This window comes from Ramularia collo-cygni, assembly GCF_900074925.1.
Source record: "Ramularia collo-cygni strain URUG2 genome assembly, contig: RCC_scaffold10, whole genome shotgun sequence".
Classification (NCBI taxonomy): Eukaryota; Fungi; Ascomycota; class Dothideomycetes; order Mycosphaerellales; family Mycosphaerellaceae; genus Ramularia; species Ramularia collo-cygni.
Genome location: NW_019716264.1, coordinates 1138281 through 1157299, shown reverse-complemented (window position 1 = coordinate 1157299; position 19019 = coordinate 1138281). Strand labels below are relative to the sequence as shown.

The window sequence follows — 19019 nt, the reverse complement described above, 5'->3', positions numbered from 1 at the left end:
AAGGCATCCTCGGACACAGTCGATGGTACCGACTGGTTGCTGGCTTGACAGGCCGACGGAGCAGCCAGCAAAGAAGAACTGTCAATTGTCAGCGATATGCTCTCGTTCGGCTTAGCAATGGGGTTAGGGGCAGGCGTGGGCATCGCAGGTGGCGCAGCCTCTACTTTCTGGTCCAAACAGATCTTTTTCATCGTGGGTTTGATGCCCTGCGCCGGAGGACCCTGTACAACAGGCTTGCGCGGAAGAGAAGGGCTGCGATCTCTCTTGCGTGATTGCTCGAATACACGCTCCCGAGAAGGTGATCGACGACGACCGGCCGATACACGCTCCCGAGAAGGTGATCGACGACGACCGGCGGCGGGACGGTACGAGTCCATTGCCAAGGCTCCAGGCAATGGAGATGGGCTTCTGCGGCGAGGAGATCTCAAAGACCGATACCGATGCTCTTCGCTTCTGTCGGGCGATTGGCGACGGCTGCGCAAGTCGCCGCGTGTTGTGTATCGATCTCCGCGAGAAGGAGATCGTCTGCGATCCCGAGAGACGCTCCGTGGGCTTGGTCTCCTCTCACGTCGACGATGATCGCGAGAGTCGCTGCGTGATCGTGTTGTGTATCGATCTCCGCGAGGACGAGATCGTCTGTGATCCCGAGAGACGCTCCGTGGGCTTGGTCTCCTCTCACGTCGACGATGATCGCGAGAGTCGCTACGTGATCGTGTTGTGTATCGATCTCCGCGAGGACGAGATCGTCTGTGATCCCGAGAGACGCTCCGTGGGCTCGGTCTCCTCTCACGTCGACGATGATCGCGAGAGTCGCTGCGTGATCGTGTCGGGTATCGATCTCTCCTGGAGTCTCTCCCGGGATCTCTCGCAGAATCTCTCGCAGAATCTCTCGTCGAGACTGCCACTCGATCTCTCGCAGAGTCTCTCGCCGAGTCTCTCCCAGAGTCTCTCCCAGAGTTTCTCGCTGAGTCTCTCCCAGAGTTTCTCGCCGAATCTCCCACCGGTCGACTGGCAAACAGCTGCTGGGCCGATGGTTGCTCTCGAAAGCGGCCTCTCCCAGAATCTCTCGCCGAATCTCCCACTGGTCGACTGGCAGACAGCTGCTGGGCCGATGGTTGCTCTCGAAAGCGGCGGAGGAAATCAGACTCTGCCATGTTCTGAGGACCAGGACCGTGTCCATTCCGGAGGTCCCTGCGGCGCCTTGTGGGGATATCATGGGATTTTGCCTGTTTATAAGACATGGTTTTGAAAAAGATGTTCAGCCCTAATGGACCAAACGTTCCCTAGTACTTCCTTACTTACCTTTGCGATGAGACTACGACAGCAAAAGCTGAAGTAGCTCAGGCTCCGGTAAGGGGAAGTAAAAGGCGCACCGAAGTGACTGACGAAGAGGTGCACCGAAGTGACTAACTGATAGGCCARATTACGTGCACACCCGAAGGCGTGCCCGCAAGACGAACACTTGCTTGATCAAGAATCAGACACCACGCGTGCGAGGCGGGTGTGTGCAAGTGCCGTAAGGAGAGAAAGGGAGAGAGGGAGAGAGGGAGAAAGAAACAAAAGAGATAGCGTGCCTTCCTTACAATTGAGGCAGGCACGAATCTTCAATCAACCTCACCTCTATGATACCTAAGGTACCTTACTGTCAACATATTGCAATTCCTATTTGGATCTTGTCCATGCATACCGCTCCCCTCGTCCCAAGAGTGTGGAGAGTTCAATTGTGGAGAAGCCTCTACCTATCCTTGAGACAGTTCTGCTTCCCCGCAACACGAAAGCAGGATGTAAAAGGCAGCCTTCTCCGGTGCACACTTGTCTTCCACAAGGCACGCATCGCGCCGACACACTTTTCATAACTAACTGAGTGCGTGAGACGGTGAGAGTGCGCCGCGGCACCACAAGCTCCAGGCCAGGGCCCCGTACGAAGTCAGCGCAACGCGCAACATCCCTGCCGCGCGAGACGAATTCCAAAACGCCGACGACGCGATGGAGCTGGGCCCGGAGCAGTGGGATCCTAGTCCAACTGCCGATACTAGCTTCACATTCCTCACCGTCGAGCCACAGAATGGCAACGAGAGGCCGCGACTGAGCGCTGGAGTGCGCAAGCAGATGAAGAGTCACTTGACACTTTTGCAGCACAAGCGTGGCCGACAACAAAGGGCGGCGAAGATCTCGGGATGGCTGAAAAGCTCGCTTGGTCGTCAAAATGAAGGCAGTGATGAAGGAAAAAGAGAAGGGAGCGGGCCAAGTTCGTTATGCATATCAAGGGCAGGACAGGGACGCGGACTGGCCGAGTGTAAGGATAAGCCTGGATATGCGGCGGCTTCCTCAAAGAGGCAGAGAACGAATAGTTCCGGAGCAGCCTTGCAACCTCCCACAGGCGTTCTTGAGCAGTCCTTCTCGCGTGGATCAATGGCGTTCAGAACCTTCTGTCTTGACGACCCCAGCAACATCATTGGGTCGAGTTTGAGCCGTCTCCAACTGGACGTGTCGTCAGTACTGGTAAGTCGTTGCGTCAACAAGAACGTTCTAACACAGCTATGTAGAGCTGATTGCCAGCTGGTTAGCATTTTTATCACGTCATTGTCGACTTCCAATCCAAGGACTTTGCAGAACAATTCAAGGTCGAGCATGCGGCCGCCTTCAGCAGCTTTCTGGATGTCGTACTGCGAGATTCCATCCCTCTAACGATAGCAATACTGGTCGCAGTAAGGCATCTAGTATTGATGAAGGGATCAGCCCCAAGTTCCAGAGATCTGTACCTGGAGAAAGTGATGCGCGGATACCTTGTCAACTGCGTGAACGCTGCGCTGAATGATCCACATCGCTCTACTTCAGACCCTATGCTTGCTGCTGTGGGTATGTTTGCAATCTACGAGGTCAAATATGGCAATCTCGAAGCATACCACGTCCACATGTCCGGCCTTCAACAGATGGTCAGGCTCCGGGGTGGTATCGCAGAGGTCAGCCGACAATCACCATTCGTTGGCGGCTTCATATTCTGGCTGGACAAGAACTCTTCCGCTTTGGCAAACTGTGTCGCTTACTTTGGAGAGTCACAGAAGAGTTGTTTCAAAGCGGATCCGAACATGTTCACTCTGCTGGAGATTCATTCCAAGCACGATGGCCACCCTACTTGAGTCTGGACTGCTTTCTCTCACGCCGTGCGTTCCTGCGCCGGGAGATTCGAGTCCGCGAAGAGTATGAGAACGAAACTCACTCACGAAGCACAGTCGGTCCCTCGACGAAACAACCTCAGGCTTGGTCATGAAGACACACTTTCATTCGAATCGGAATGTCGTCTGGTCGTCTCTCCCGTAGGAGCTCTCCTGACTTGATGCTAACGAATGACTTGCGCTGCGGTCGAGTTTCGGCTTCCTGGCCATCAAACTGGGGATTGCTGCTCAGCTCGTCAGCCCAAAGCCTCCATCTCTCTGCCAAGACACCAGATTCGCCCTTCCATAGGCCAGTCTTCTTTGCCAAACCAGCCTCCCATGCCGGGTCGAAGTCCTCGTTTCGAGGGCGGAGTACATGTTGCCATCCATGGAAACCCCACAGCGCTGCGATCTTCACGTCTACCGCTTCTATTGCGGTCCGGAATGAGGACATGCTTATGCAACCGGCTTCTCAGCCTTGCAGGTCTCAAGCGCGTCTTTATCGTCGAAGAACGCCATTTACCTGTCTCTTTACGATAAAGAATTTCGCCAATCATCATTGCACAGAACCTATGAAGTTTTGAGCTCGTTCAGTACCAGCGCCTGTATATATTGACAAGCTGACCTGCACGTCAAACTCGGTGGCAGCGTCGAGGGGTGACAAGATTGAGCTGATTCGAGCCTGGAAAATATTCGTATGCTCTTGCAGAACACCATAACGAACGTTCTCGTTGCTTTGAAGCCACTAGACGGCACTCTACGAGGTTATCGTTCACTAGCGGAGCAAGGTGTGTGGGTCAAGAAGGGGGAGCTGGACAGCTCAGTGCCAAGACTATGAAAGTGGCGTGGAGCTCATTGCTTGTTGCAACTTCCTCCGTGCGTCGTATCTTTTCACATATGATACTCTATAGAACAACATTGGCAAAGATGTCTCATGATATCACTTTCTTCGATCTGCCTTCCAAGGGCAAATCAGCCTGTTGGAGTTTGAATCCATGGAAGGGTATCTCACCCTTCCCCCACCAAATACAACCAACAACAGGCTGATCAACATATACAATAGCTCGCCTTGTACTCAATTACAAGAATCTCCCATACAAAACACAATGGATCGAGTACCCCGACGTTGCTCCAACTTTCAAAAGCTACGGCATCCCTGCGAACTCCCCAGAGCTCAACCCCAATGCAGAGTATTCCATTCCAGCAGCACAGATCAACGGACAATACATCATGGACTCATTAAGCATTGCCCACACACTCGAGGATCTCCAACCAGAGCCATCTCTGCACCTCAACAGCGAATATGTCGGCCGTACTCAAGAAGCCATCTTAAAGCTCTGGGGCCAGCTGGCACCTATCGCTATGCATCGTATTCCTGACATGCTCCTCAACCCTTGCAGCGCACAGTACTTCCAGGAGACGCGAACCAAGCGCTTTGGCATGTCTCTTGCTGAATTCGCAAAGAGTGACAAGGCCGAGAATGCCTGGCCTGGAGCCCAACCGATTCTTGAGGAAATCAAGACGATTTTACATGAGAATAGCGGTGGTCCGTATGTGCTGGGCAACAAGCCTAGCTTTGCGGACTTTATTCTTGCGGGATGGTGGCGTTTTACGGAACTGCTTGATAACGATGGTGATTTGCATGGACGTATTATGCAGTTTGATGACGGGTTTCTGGAGCACTACGACGCTTGTAAGAAGTGGATGGAGAGGGTAGATTGAGGCAGGAAATTGGGATGGATCACTTTGCTCATGGGTATCACAAGGTTTTGGGTGTAAATCTCAAATAAATCTACATGCCCGCAGCAAATCAAACATTCTTCTCGTTGTCGCTACCACTTCCACTGGCAAAACCTTTCTCGACATGCAAGCCCTCGTTGTGAGAGGACTGCGCCTTGGGTTGAGGTCTTCCTGCCGCTGCCGCAACGCTGCTGTGGCGTCTGTGGACTTCGGTGTCCAGGTATGAGTGAAGCAAGTTGCCGTATTTGTCGTAGCCTGAGAAGAGAATGATTAGCATGTTACATGGCAGGGGAAAAGGTGGATGCTTACGATTCGGTGTGTTCCTTGGTTTGGCGACCTGGACGACGTCCAAATAGCCGGTCGACTTGTGGAAGATCTCGTCCATCTCTTCGAGGGATCGGTATGCCGTCTCGGGGTAGAAGAAGTACACACAAGGGACGATGAATGCGTTGATCACCGCAAAGATGATATAGGTCTGGTAGCCAATTGTTGCAAAAGCGACAGGTGTGACCATAACGACCATGAAGTTGAAGATCCAGTTTGCGGAGGTGGACAGAGCGCTTGAAGGTGCGCGAATGCGCAGTGGCACAATCTCCGAGGGATAGAGCCATGTCATACCCAGCCACCCAACCGCAAAGAACGTGTTGAAGATGAACAGGAAGACGACTGCCACGTAGCCTGGTCCAGTTTCGACCTTTTGCGTATCTCCCACGGTGAAGGAAGTGACAATAGCGAGGACCACCATGGATAGCGACATTCCGACGGCACCGAACAACATCAGAACTCTTCTTCCGGCCTTTTCAATCAGGAATACGGCGATCCAGGATGCCAAGAAGTACTCTGTTCCATTGGCTGCAGCAAGAAGACGGGAAAGGTTGCCATCCAACCCAATGGACTCGTAGATGGTAGCGGCGTAATAAGTGATGAGATTGATCCCTGAGATCTGTTGGAACATCTGGTTGACATATCCAAGCAGTGCTCTGTGGAAGTTGCGATCCTTGCCCATGGTGAAGACATCTGCGAATCCAGCTTTAGACATTTCCAGCACGGTGTCCTTGATAGCGGCAAACTCGTTCTGAATGTACTCATCGTCTTCTTCGAGATCGCCCAGGGAGGCCAGCACGGTCAGCGCTTCTTCCTCGCGGCCCTTGAGGATCAACCATCGAGGGGATTCCGGCAAGCCTAGGATGAAAGCCAAAATTATCAACGCGAACACAATCTGCAGACCGATTGGGAGTCGCCAGGAGATCGTGCTGGGCTCCAGGAACGAACAGCCGTAATCGATCCAGTATGAAAGCATGATTCTGAAGTAATGGTAAGTATAAATAATAGGGGGGAAGACGTGAAAGCGAAATGAGCCATGCCAAGAGCATCTTCACTTGGAAGTCACTTACCCGCCAGTGATAAGAGCTCCCTCTATCATGACCATCTGCCCTCTCTTGTGAGACTTCGTTGTCTCACTTTGCCATGTTGGAACAGTTGAAGTGTTTAGTCCATTGCCAATACCGGTGATGATACGACCACCAATCAGTTGGCCCAGACTGAAAGCAGAGGTTTGAATCGCCGCGCCGACGACCTATATCAATGAGTATAAGTAGTGGTCATGAGTGTTCGTGCTAATTAGATTTACCATGATGGCCGAACCAAGGAAAATCGTCTTTTTGCGTCCAAGGTATTCACCCAACCAAATGCAAATCACTGCTCCAGCGAAACATCCCAGGTTGTAAGAGGCAATGGCAATACCTTGCTTCGTAGCAGTTGGACTGTCTCCCGCAGTTCCTTTGGTGGTATCGATCTCCGGAAACACTCTCACAAAAGATGGCAAAGTCAAGAGGCCTCCCATAACACCTRAACAAAGACGAGATGTTAGCCAATGCATTGTTCTGAACGCTGGAGCGGCCTTGAATCCAACGGCACGGTCTCCGTTCGACCATTTCCTCGTGAACCGTACCTTGATCATATCCAAAGCTGCGTAATGTCAGTATCTGTGAACAACGCCGACAGCTCTCCAGGTTTCACTCACAGCAGAAAGTCCATGCCAGCGATAAACGTGATCGCAAAGTTGAGCTTCGAGCCGCGAAGGCCATAGAACTTGGATCCCACCATCTTAACTCTTGCAAGCAGCAGTCACTGCTCGTTAGAAATGTTGTCAAAGGTGCAACAACAAGACTCAGAAGAACAGAAGCGGATTCAAAGGCTTCTTGAAGTGTACAAGCCTCTCTCGAAACGGGAGCAAGGTTTGGGTAGGTTTGGCGCCAACGAAATGCCGCTATCCTCTTGATCAATATGGGAGACGCGAGCCAAGCGGAGGGCTCCATTTTACTCCACTCAGGAACATGCCCATGGAGCCCCAGCTGTGCTGTGCGGGTTCGACCACGCGATCAAAGGCCGAAGCGTGGAGTAACCGAGCAAATGAGAAGTCATATGGGGGGTAAGTTTTTCATGTTGCGCCGGGTTAACCAGAAGCGGAAAGCCGTGGGAACCGTAGAGTTTCGTCATGTCGCAGCGGCAGACCACACCAGCGGGTATTCGAAGGAGCCAAGGCACGCATCTCCCGATCTGTTGATGCTACGCTGGACGCCCGATCGAACGTGGCGACCACGCTGTAGCTCCACCTGCAATACACATGGGCTATGTGTTGCAGATGAACCTTGCTGTGCTGTGGTTTGATCTTCAAGAACTCGAGTGTTGGTGGAAGAAGCTCGGCTTCGGACAAAGGTTGGTCCGACTCCGCTATTTTCAGTCAACCTCCCAACTCCCAGCCTCCCGTACAAAACCCTTCCGAGCTGAAGAGCTCGACGACTCGACAAGCACATCACTCCTCAGGATATGCCGCCTTTCTGCCGCTGCCATGCTCCTAAATACTCCCGAGGATATCCTCTGTACAGTCGTCTTTAATAAGCTCGAGACCTCGAACAAATCCCAGAGGCCCTCGGCACAGTCGCATGATTAGCATCGTCTTTGCAAGATTATTAACATAGTGGAGCTTGACGCTATGATTCTTTGCAGTCGGGACTTGTCAACGGAAGATCAATCTTGGAATATCCTGCTTCCCGGCGGGCTCCGCAGCATGGCGTATGAAGGCATGACTGGCAGCAAGAATTGGAACGCATTGACTTTGGTCTTTTGCTGGCGAGATGAGCACAAACACAGGAGTCCTGGATTCATTTGATCTGTCTGCTATTCCGAGGATATGGTCGGCCTGCTGTGACGGTGATTGAGAGCATGCTTCCGCGTGTTGACTGGACATAAGGACGTTAGACCAAACGGACCTCAAGCAGTTGGGAGTCTACGATGGACCACTTCGGTCTATGTCGTTACAGAATGATACCATGTCAGGAAGCACAGGAAAACATGATTTTCTCATTCTTGGAATTTTCTGAACACCTAGGGCTCATTTGTGCCACTCGGTACAGCCTTCAACGCCATCAGATGTAGAGCCAAGACTCTGCTTCCACCGGGTTGTAACTTGCGAGCATGCAACAGCCTCTCACGCGGGATACCGAAGTGGTGATCTACCAGCCGGGAGCAGCTGGGGCCTCGGCAGGAGCACCCCAACCACCGGCATCGCCAACAGGAGCAGCAGAAGCCGCATCGCCGCTGTCCTCCCAGCCTCCACCACCGCCGCCACCAGCAGCAGGRGCGGGATCGTCGAATCCGCCGCTACCGCCATCGCCAAAGTCGCCAGCATCCTCCTCAGTCTTGGCTGGGTTGGGACAGCGTCTGTAGCTATGACCCCTAAGCGTGATGCGTGGTTAGCATGATCAACAATGTCTTGGTAGGAGCAGGGTAACTTACTTCTCCTTGCAATTGGTGCACTCCACGCGGGTCCAGTCGGTCTTCTTCTTGCACTCTCGGCTGATGTGGCCGATCTCGTCGCAGTTCTTGCACTTGACCACGCGCTCGTTCGTGCAGTCAGGCTTGCGGTGGCCAGGCTGCTGGCAATTGAAGCAGACTTGCTCCACACGGCTCGGGCAATCCTTCGAGAAATGACCCATCTCATTGCAATTCTTGCACTCAACGCCTTCAGCTGAGCGCTCCTCGGTGCAGTCCTTGGGATAGTGCTCAAAGGAGCCACAGTTCTTGCAGCCGTTGCGGTTGATCTTGCGTGGAGCAGTGCAGTCACGCGCGATGTGACCAGGCTCCTCGCAGTTGCTGCAGTTGACGACGACCTTGCCACGGCTCTCCTTCTTCTCCTCCTCGCAAGCATTGCTGAGGTGACCTGGAAATTGTCAGTACAGTTCGGAAAGTGGCTTTAAGCGGCGGCGGGTCACTCACCAATCTGGTCGCAGTTGCGACACTTCTGGACGAAGCCGTCCATGACGAAGCCAGCCTTGGCAAGGCGCTCGTCGTTCTCCTCGGAGCTTGATGGCCAGCCCTCGGCGAAGTGCTYGCGGCGTGGCTTGCTGGATAGCTGGAAGGAGACCACAAACTCCTGACCGGGGACACCCTGAAGGTTGACGATGGTCTGTGTGTCGGCGACATCCTGCTGCTTGGCGATGAGGTGAGTGTTGCCGCCGAACGCGCGGAGAGCGGCTTCCATCTCCTCAAGGGTGATGTCCGGGCACGCCAGAGAGTAGGCATTGAAAGCCACCTTGAAGTCTTCGATATCACGGTCCTTGTCAGCCGCCTCAATCTCGCGCCAAGCGTCATCAGCAGTCATGATCTTGACGCCCGCATCGATGAACATCTTGTGAATACGGTTCATCTCACATTCCTCGACGGAATGTCCCTCCTCCTTGCAAATCTTGCATGTGACGGTGGCCGCCACTGGGCAGTCTGCCTTGATGTGACCTGCTCGTATGGTCAGCTATGTGAAGGAGTGGACTAGATCGCGGACCACTTGCCCTCTTCGCCGCAGCGGAAGCACTGACCACTGCCCTCAGGCTTGTCGGGGCATTCGCGGGCGTAGTGGCCGGTCTCGTGGCAGATGCGGCAGCTGTCATCATCGTCGCCAACGCCAGCGGGGCCGCCATTGGAGTCGTCACCGAAGCCAGCAGTACCCTCATCGTGCTTGCTGACATTCTCGGGGCGGAAGCCCGAGTTGTCTGTTGCGAAGGTCAGCGGTGTCAAAAGGAGTGATGGAAGGAGCGACCGACCGGCGCCATCGTCCCAGGTAGACGCAGTCATGATGACGAAGGTTTGTGTTGCTGTGAGAAGGTCAGAAGGTGTGGACGCGTGATGTTTTGATGAGGCTCACGTGGTTGTTTGCCTGTGTGGAAAACGACGCGGTAGCTATCGCACACAGTTAGTGACGGTGGAGAGCAGCAGCTGATGGCAATACGAACATGCGTCAAGGTGAGCTTYGAGCTGTTGGAAGCTTGATGCGGGATGGGAGATTGACGATGCGAAGTCAGAAGTTGTTGATGGAAGAAAGATGGTGGAGAAGGAGAGAGTTTAAATATGGGGGTTCGTTCCAATGTTTGTGTCAATGCTCAGAGCGGTTTTCGGCAGAGGGGCGCGCTTGAGCTTGTGGGGGGGCCACCGTTGGCATATGAACGAGCGGAAGACCACCACTGAGGCGAGCATCAAGCGGTCGTCGATGTGCCGACGGTGCTCATAGAGCAGCAGAATACCAGGGCTATAGAAGATGCCATTCGCCTCAGTGTGATCTGGAGGCAGAGAGCGGGCGACAGCTATCGCTTTATTGATACGGTAAGCAGCAGGGCAGCGGGGGAGGGCAGGAGCAGCTTTCGACACGACTCCTCAACGCGTCCGCTTTAATGGTCAGAGCTGTCGATATGAGGATCAGGACAAGGTATCCTCAGTCATTTCCACAATGTCCTGAGGCCTCGCTCTCTACAGGCTCGATAATTTGAAGCCTATTAGAATCTCTGCTACTAGCAGAGGTTGCAGAGTGGCCGTCATTCAATCGAGAGATCAGTTCAGGGCGCTGCTCTTGTTCATGATTTCTCATATCGACAGCTCTGTTAATGGTCTCGAAAGCCGCGTGCTCGTTCTCGCCATCAGGTACGCGAAGTGAGCGCTGAGCCACAGCTAAGGTGGGCCGTGGCAGTAGCCTCTAGCCTCGACCAGATGACGCGAAGAATGTCACGGGGTATATCAGAAGCGCCTTAAGGCGGCAACAAGACGAGATCTCACGATGAAGCGAGCAACTGCATCTGGAAGATACCTCCTGTCGGCAAGTTCTTCACACAATTGGTCAATCCAGCAATGGTCCAGACATTCTACCTCACCGAGCTATTCACGTCTACCTCCCCTTTTATGGCAACGCGTCCTGGCTACACTGTTCTCCACGAGCCATCTTCTACAATTCAGCAGTCTGCAGACTAGCGCGTGGGAAACGCGGCAAGGATTGAGTTCAGAGGAGCACGAAAGAATGTAGGTAAGCACATGCAGATACCAGCAAGTACGCGTCGAAACTCCATCAATGCTTGCGCTCCGCCCCTGACTATCAAACCACAAGCAATGGGCTCTGTGAAGAAGTCCCTAGACTCCGGGCCCCGGGGAGCAACAAGCGGCTCAAGCCTTCGGAGTTCTGTGAGAGGAAGTTCGCKTAATTCAAAACCGGGCCAGTGTGTGCTATATCAAGTACGCGTTTCCTTTTTACTTCTTGCCGCTGCTTGTAAGCTTTGCCCCTCCAGCAGTGGTATTGTCTCTTGATAAACTCTGCTGCCCAAGGGAGACTAGCAGGCAGTACCTTATAGTTAAGCAGCAGAACTCATAACGCTGCCAAAACTGACTACAGCTTCTCGTAAAGGAGTCGCGTCAAGAGGGCCAGACGCGTCCAGAGCGAAGGAGTCTTATCTCCAACACTTGTACGCCATTTGATCGAACCAAAAGCAGCAGAGCACCATACGAGATCTCGTCTATGCACGCCATATGCCGCACCCTAGCGAACGACTAATACCAAGCTCCTAGGAGTGCTGCGCGAAGAGTCACATTCGATAAAGACTGTATTCACCAAACACTTGTAAAGAAGGAAGGAACGAAAGTTTATGCCAAGACTCAAGTGAATCCATATTTCGTGACTGCCATGTCAAGGACTTCATCATCATGCGTTTCAACTAGAAGCAGCAGAGCAAAGCAACGAGGGTATCGTGCAGAMCCATGAAACATATCCCAGAACCTCAAGATCAGGCATTCAAGTCATAAAAGCTCCGAAGAACGCCCACCGCTCAAGCACCTCCCATGAAATCACACCAAACGCCTCATGAGCATCAGGCCCACCTTCTCTAGACTCCTCGGAACATGCGAGTGATCAGAAAGTACACACAACCGATGAACCTGACCGCCGCCAACCCAGCAACACTGTACAGCACAACAGCCATGTATATGGTACTTCTTTTGAGATCCTCCTCAGCTTGTTCGTTGCTATCAGCCGCCTTACCATCCAGGTTTGATGTCCCACCTGCATTGAGCACGATGGCTGCCAGAGCAAGATTGCAGAACATCCAAGCCAAGACGACCGCGGATCGGAAACCTTTGTAGTAGTCCTCATGTTTTTGCTCGGGACTGACACTCTTTGCAGGTACAGCATATTTGGTGCTGAAGACGCGAAGCTCAGTCTCGTATTGTGTGTTGAGATCCGCGTCATCGGTGGGAATGGCAACGTCAACTTTCCCGCCAGGCTTGAGGTTTGCGGCCGGAAGCTTTTCAGGCTTGTCGTCTCCTTTGGTTCCCCATGTAATGTCGTGGGTGTTGCAGAAGGCATAAACGTTAAGGATGTTGAGGTATGTTGGTGTTAGAAGGAGGTACTGCACAAATGAGGTAAACATGTGCCAGGGATCCAAGAATAAGATGCTCGCAACGAGGTACAATGCCCACGTACTCGCCATGGAGATGATGAGGGTGAAGAAGAGCCGGTTGTTGAAGAGTAGCGAAACACTGAATGTGCCGTTGTTTTCGCTGATCTGCTTCTGCACACTCTTGACTGTGATGAAGACCGAGGCGAACAGGAGGTAAGCCATGATGATTGCCCAGAAATACACTTGCGCCAAGTAGTAGCGATTGTTGCCTTGTGGACGATTGCCGAGAGCAAGAACGAAGCATGTGACGAGAATGGCGAGGTATGACCATTCGCACACCACGGAGAGGATCAGACCTGCAGTTCCCAAGAGATCTTTGGCGGCCAGAGCTGTTGTGAGGATTCGGAAAACGAGGAAGAAGTTGCCCTGAACTTGTATTAGCTGGAAGTCCGCATATCGAACTGAACTCAACTTACAATAGCGAACCAAGCGAAGACCATGTTGACTGCTTGGTAGAAGAATTCGACGAAGAAGAATGTCTTGCGGAGGAATGAGTGGTGACTTCTCCAAATCTGATAGAAGTGTGCGAGTGAATAAACAGCAGCGAAGAAGGAGCCGTTCAGCCATCTTCGTCTCTGCAGGATGAAATCTGACATTTCGGTCGGGACATCCGTCTCGCCTGTTGCAGACTTGACATACTGCAGGATCCACGAACAGTTGCGCTTGCTGACGAGCTCCCAGCATAGAATTCTGTCTTCGGCGAGGTACATGTTTGCGGTGAAGATTCCTGCATTGGCACCATGCATCTTCTCACCGGCGAAGTACTTCTCCAGAGGTCCCTGGCCGGTCTTGTCGTTCTGCAATGCCACAAAGCGATATGCTGAGAAGGCTCCAGGCAGCACGGTGATGAAACCGAAAGCGCTCTCTAGAGGCTTATCAAGAATGTTGCTCATCTTGTATTCGAAATTTTGCGCCGCGACCAACGGGTTGATGAGGTTCTTGCCGTGCTCCAACATGGCCTTGATTTCACCACACGCGCCACCGCACATGGGCTCTCTGTCAAAAGCCTTCCACAGATCATAAACACTGCTCCGTCCAGGGCGAGTTCCGGCGTCGATGAGCACGCAGATGTTCGGCTGTAGAACTTCACCGAACGCCTGGAAGAACCATCTGTGAGAGTTGATCTTCTTCTGGTTCTTCTCCTTGAGACAGAACAAGATCTGAACTGGAGTATTTCCCTTCTTGACCTGCACAATGCCCTTCTTGATTTCCAAGGTCATCTGCGTGGTGTATTCGTAGATGTGAGCCGTGACATCTTCTCCATTCACTTGCTGCTTCGCAATGCCGTCCTGGTAGATACCCATGGCAGCGAGCACAGATCGTGTCCTCGGGTTGATCTTGGCACGCCCATCGGAGACAATGCAAACCACAATCTTCTTCCAAGCCTCTTTGCCCCACGTCTTTGAAGATGTTCTTGAGTTCATGTATTCGACATTCTTGATCACGCCGATCAATGTCCGTGCAAGCAGTTCGTCCTCCTCGTTGTACATGGTGATTACAATGAATAGCTCCGTCTGACGAGGCTTTGCGAATAGCCTCTGTCGCAGAGTGAAGCGCTTTCGGGAAAACTCGCTAGGATCACATGTTGCCGCAGAGTACCGCATGTGTGTGAATTCGTCTCTCTCCGGCGGCTGCGCATGCTGAACCTGATTGAGCAGTCTCGGGGGGATCGGGCAATCCAGCACCAAATTTCCATTGAACAGCTGCACTTCCTTCACCGTCTTCCACCGCCTGATCGGCGCACTCACAGGAGGTGGTGGCGGGTCGTCGTATCCAGCTTCGAGATCAGGATGCACGCCTTGAGGTGCTATGTTATGCGGATCTGGTCCGTATGCTCCGGGCTGCAGCATTGGTCGATCATCTGCCTCGTCTTGGTAGTATGGATGTTGTGGCGCATCGTAGTTTGGATCGTGAAAGTAGCCTTCGTGGCCGTCGTCTGGGCTCATGGCCGGGTGTGGGCTGAGGTTGTACTCTGTTCTGCCTTGATGTGCGGACTGCTGGTATGGGTTGGGCGTGTAGCCGTGTGAGTGCGTATCGTCGTAAGCCTGGCCATGGCCATAGGTGCCCGGCATGTTTGTGACCTCATACGTGGGCTGCGCAGCGAGTCGATCGCTGGATTGTGCGGCGTATGCATTGGGTCCCACTGGAATTTCTAGCGGCTGATGGTGATTAAACGGACGATCTTGCAGTTGGTACCCCTGGTGTGGACCAGGGCTGGGCGAAGGACTGTGGTAGCCACCCGGCGAGGGCTGACGGTGCTCCATGAATGGATTGTGCGGGTTGTCGTGTTCGTCGCGTGGGTCGCGGCCGTAGCCTGAATCGTGAAATCGCGGTCAGTCTTCAAAACGGCGGATCCAAAGAGGGTCTATAAGGCTGCGTGCACAAGGCCTTCTGGAATGTGACAACGCAAACTTCAAACGCTCTTCAAACAAAGCGAGTCAAGCAGTGACAGGCATTCGGACGACTTACCGAGCGGGTTGTAGCTCATCGTGGGACAGGTTGCGGTCGAGGTTGCGGTCGTGTTCTGTTGCGACGGGCCCTCCTTTTGCCGCGATAGGAATGCGCAAATGATAAGGCAATGGATCTTGAGATGCGCAAACCGATCCAAGATTGCGCCTGCGCTTGAAGACTGGACGTGAGAAATGCGGGCAAAGCTGAGGTGTTTCAGAGCTGGTGATGGTTGTGATGATGATGACTGCGCGAACTAGCATATCTACCTACCTAGCAACCCGCGGCCCCGTGAACGCGACGCAGTGAGCYCAAAATAGCACGAACGTCTTCAGCCACAACCTCGTCCTCATCGCCAGAGGTGTACCTGCACGGTGGATTAAGAATTCGAGCATGTGTACACTGTGATACCCACACGGCCCACTTCTTGTGCTGCACGCCAAGTATCATGTAAGATACCGCGCTTATCCAGGTTTGGCCGGATTCCGGCTAATAAGTGGGCCCGTTCCAGGCGTATACAGGGTTATCGACGCCTAGTACGCGCTTAGTAACGTGGATCTAAGATCTCAGATTTCACATTAGCTATGTACACGTGGATATAAGCTGTGAACACTGTGCTGTGGATTAGCTTGGAACACCTCTACTCATCGCCACCAGCAGATCCCCACCCACCATGGCAGAACCAGTCTCCGTCCTGTTCGTTTGCCTCGGGAACATATGCCGGTCCCCAATGGCTGAAGGAGTCTTCCGCAATCTCACAAACTTCAATACCCCTGAACAGCATCCCCTCATATCTCGCATCGACAGCTGTGGCACGGGTGCATATCATAGCGGCGATGGTCCAGATCCTCGGACGATGTCTGTGCTTGCTGAGAATGGTCTGAAGGGGTACAAGCACCAAGCGAGGAAGATACAGCCGGAAGACTTTGCGGACTTTGACTATGTGATTGCCATGGATGCAAGCAACCTGGCAGACTTGAAGGCTTTTGGGAGACGGAGCAAGAAAGTGGATGCAGATGGTTGGGAGCGCAAGGTGAGGCTTTTTGGAGAGTTTGGGGGGCAGGATAAGAGGGAAGAAGTGGGTGATCCATACTATGGCGGGCGAGACGGTTTCGAGATTGCCTATGAGCAGGTGACGAGGTGTGGACAAGGATTGCTGAAGGAGATAGAGGAACGGGGGGTAAAGTGAGCGGTGAAGTTATGTATACAGAAAGCGTAACAGATATGCCAAGTCCGCCATGTCCATCTACTCAACACAATGCAGCTATTATACAATGCAAACGCTCGAACGCTAGAGCAGCAGAGAGAAAACTTAATGTACAAAAAGTCTAGAATCCCAACTCCCCAGTACTATCCCTCTTTTCAGGAGCACCCTCCGGCTTCCTCAAGAAAGACTCGAGCAAAACTCCAGCAGCAACACTGACATTCATACTGTCAACCCCAACATCGGGCGAATCGTTCAACTGCTGTCCTCTTGCGATAGACACGAAAGCATTCGCGCGGTTCTTCAGATTCTCCCTCAGACCTTCGCCTTCGGCACCAAGCATGAGAATGCAGGGATGGTCGACCAATGGACTCGCAGCAGCTACGGTAGCCGTGGTGAGCTGTGGTTTGGCATCCTTGCCCTGTCTACCCGTAACAGGCGCCACAGCAGCGTAGATCTTCCAGCCCGCCTTTGCGGAATCGTGGACAAAGTTGGAAGGCTGTGGGAGAGCTAGGATGCGAACAGCTTCGCATGCACCGGAGGAAGCTTTCGCCAAGACGGCGGAGGAGAGATTCGCGCAGGTATTTGTGGCGACTACGACGGCGTCTACTCCATAGAAGTGGCAGGTTCGGAGAATGTTTCCTACGTTGCCGGGGTCGATGATACCATCTAGCATAACAATGAAGGGGTGACGCCAGCTGTTCGCAGTGACGGCAATGGTTTCGGAGTTTCCGTTGACAGCAACATCTTCTGCACTTTGTGGAGCAACAGTAACGGGGATGATTGCTCTCCGTGCGTCATGCTTGCCGAGACCAAGGACAGGCGGCGCGGGCAGCTTCGAGACTTCCAGAACAACGCCGTTGTGTGGTCGCCCATCTGACATTTTGTCCAACAAATGTGTCCTGAACTCATTGCGGAACGGGACGTTTGCTTCCTTGGCCAATGCGACGAACTCATGTGCAGGCTTTGCGTATCTTGACTTTTTGTCTGCCTCCATTCCAGATTCCCGCTCAAAGATCTTGGGGTGCACGTAAAGGTGATAGAGCTTCCTTCGCTTGCCTCGCAGTGCTGCCAAGACAGCATTGGACCCATAGAGAAACTCGCTCGCAGCGGTGGTGAAAGGGACTGAGATTGGAATACCGTCATCTTCAGGGCCAGCTTCGGAGGATGCAAAGTTTCTTGTCTCTCTGCTAGAAGGGTTTTGCCCTGATCTGTTGCCATCTCTTGCCGTCGTCAATCTTTCAGATCTATCTCTGCTGTGTTCAGTTCGACTCGGTCGGGCCTCCGCCACATGATCCTCGAAATCATTACTCTTTGCGSCAAACTCAATTTTCCCGTCGCCTCTTTGGAAAAGGATGCTTCGACCTCCAGAAGCTGTGTCGGAATTGACGTAGAAAGTCCCCTCCGCGGCTTTCTTATGGAAGAGGGAGGCCACCGCCTCGGCGGGGTCGTCCTGAAAATTACCAGATGCAACATGAACGTTAACGCTGCGGAGCAGGGCATTCGTCATGTTGATCATCTGGCTGGTATCCTCTCCAGACGCCTCTGCCTTTTGGATAGATTGTATCAACTTGCACGCAGACTTGATGTCGCGGAGGAGTCCTTTTCGAGGCCGGTCGCCCTGTTCCGATTCCGGCTCGTTTGGTTCCTTTTCTGCTGTAGGCGCATACTTCCCTGCCGCATGAGTCTCATCCCTTTCACGACGCTCAGCAAAGTTGGGCTTGACTCCAGTGCTTCCAGGAGCACGACGCTGATAATCACGATCTTTCGAACCGAAGCTATCTGATTGCCGCCGAGCTGCTGAGGAAGAGCTGTCTCCGTACCTCGCGCCTCCATCACCACGGCTCCGAGACGCGAAGCTGTTTTCATCTGAACGATCAGGGAAACGAGAACCACGGCTAGAAGTGGAATCGCGATCACTTCGGTCTCGAGGCGCATGTTCGTCCCGTGAACCGCGACTCGAAGAGCTGAGGCTGTCTCTGTCGCCGCGTCGTCCGTGAGTGGCAAAGTCGCTGCCAGCTTTCTTTTCGAACGAAAATCCAGGCTGACCTGCAAAGCCAGATTCTCTTTTACGAGATCTTTCAAAACGATTTCCTGGTTTGGGTTCATCTTTCATTCCACGTGAAGGGTAGGAGCCAAAGTCTCGTGCAGGGCGGTTCCGGGTTGAACTTCTGGCATCATCACGCGGCTTGAACGCAGACCGGGTTCGATCACGTCCACCAGAATCGGAGTCTTCGTTACGCCTGGGATATGACGACTTAGAGTCACGTCCAGGACGATCTCTGTCAAAGCTTCTCGCATCGTCTCGTGGCTTAAAGCCAGGTCGATCTCTTTCGCGTCCACCGGATGCAAAGCCAGATTCTCTTGCTCTACCAGGAGCATCGGACCGCGAAAAGCTGCTGGAGCGCGGTCTGTCCCCAAACTGAGAAGGCCTTTGGGTACGGTCTCGGCCGCCCCTTTTGATTTCAGAATCATCTCTTCCACTCCTGAGGCCCTTGTTGATGGCAGACCGTGTAGAAATGGGCTGACATGTTGGCGATACAAGCTTGACACGACTGATCAGCAGACGATAGACGTTTGATGGGTGTTTCAACGTGGGAAATATCATCGCATTGTGGAGTGCTCTACGTATATTTTGGCATCCAGATTTTTTCGACGAGGTGAAGACGCGGATCGGCTAACCTTCCCAAAAATTCACACGCG

General features: G+C 53.0%; 8 protein-coding genes; 3 read left to right on the top strand and 5 right to left on the bottom strand.

Moving 5' to 3' along the window:
* Nucleotides 1–1986: 1986 nt before the first annotated feature.
* On the top strand, nucleotides 1987–3140 carry RCC_07020 (uncharacterized protein; the record flags this gene model as incomplete). XM_023772280.1 has 2 exons in its annotated part: nucleotides 1987–2502; nucleotides 2568–3140. 2 exons carry the CDS (start codon nucleotides 1987–1989, stop codon nucleotides 3138–3140), a joined length of 1089 nt encoding a protein of 362 aa, XP_023628048.1.
* A 115-nt stretch (nucleotides 3141–3255) lies between these two features.
* Nucleotides 3256–3609, bottom strand: RCC_07019 (uncharacterized protein; the record flags this gene model as incomplete). The annotated part of the gene is made up of 1 exon (XM_023772279.1): nucleotides 3256–3609. One exon carries the CDS (start codon nucleotides 3607–3609, stop codon nucleotides 3256–3258), a length of 354 nt encoding a protein of 117 aa, XP_023628047.1.
* Nucleotides 3610–4082: 473 nt separating this feature from the next.
* Nucleotides 4083–4877, top strand: RCC_07018 (related to putative glutathione S-transferase; the record flags this gene model as incomplete). XM_023772278.1 has 2 exons in its annotated part: nucleotides 4083–4158; nucleotides 4219–4877. 2 exons carry the CDS (start codon nucleotides 4083–4085, stop codon nucleotides 4875–4877), a joined length of 735 nt encoding a protein of 244 aa, XP_023628046.1.
* Nucleotides 4878–4965: 88 nt separating this feature from the next.
* On the bottom strand, nucleotides 4966–7001 carry RCC_07017 (probable transporter (major facilitator superfamily); the record flags this gene model as incomplete). XM_023772277.1 has 6 exons in its annotated part: nucleotides 4966–5150; nucleotides 5205–6199; nucleotides 6290–6471; nucleotides 6526–6743; nucleotides 6847–6863; nucleotides 6919–7001. The coding sequence occupies 6 exons, from the start codon at nucleotides 6999–7001 to the stop codon at nucleotides 4966–4968; spliced, it is 1680 nt and encodes a 559-aa protein (XP_023628045.1).
* A 1409-nt stretch (nucleotides 7002–8410) lies between these two features.
* RCC_07016 (related to putative zinc finger protein) lies at nucleotides 8411–10025 on the bottom strand (the record flags this gene model as incomplete). XM_023772276.1 has 4 exons in its annotated part: nucleotides 8411–8633; nucleotides 8694–9117; nucleotides 9174–9689; nucleotides 9770–10025. 4 exons carry the CDS (start codon nucleotides 10023–10025, stop codon nucleotides 8411–8413), a joined length of 1419 nt encoding a protein of 472 aa, XP_023628044.1.
* Nucleotides 10026–12091: 2066 nt separating this feature from the next.
* Nucleotides 12092–15152, bottom strand: RCC_07015 (probable chitin synthase/hyaluronan synthase (glycosyltransferases); the record flags this gene model as incomplete). XM_023772275.1 has 3 exons in its annotated part: nucleotides 12092–13030; nucleotides 13081–14978; nucleotides 15134–15152. 3 exons carry the CDS (start codon nucleotides 15150–15152, stop codon nucleotides 12092–12094), a joined length of 2856 nt encoding a protein of 951 aa, XP_023628043.1.
* Nucleotides 15153–15785: 633 nt separating this feature from the next.
* On the top strand, nucleotides 15786–16301 carry RCC_07014 (related to LTP1-protein-tyrosine-phosphatase; the record flags this gene model as incomplete). The annotated part of the gene is made up of 1 exon (XM_023772274.1): nucleotides 15786–16301. The coding sequence occupies one exon, from the start codon at nucleotides 15786–15788 to the stop codon at nucleotides 16299–16301; it is 516 nt and encodes a 171-aa protein (XP_023628042.1).
* Nucleotides 16302–16440: 139 nt separating this feature from the next.
* RCC_07013 (uncharacterized protein) lies at nucleotides 16441–18924 on the bottom strand (the record flags this gene model as incomplete). Its single annotated transcript, XM_023772273.1, has 1 exon — nucleotides 16441–18924. One exon carries the CDS (start codon nucleotides 18922–18924, stop codon nucleotides 16441–16443), a length of 2484 nt encoding a protein of 827 aa, XP_023628041.1.
* Nucleotides 18925–19019: the final 95 nt, after the last annotated feature.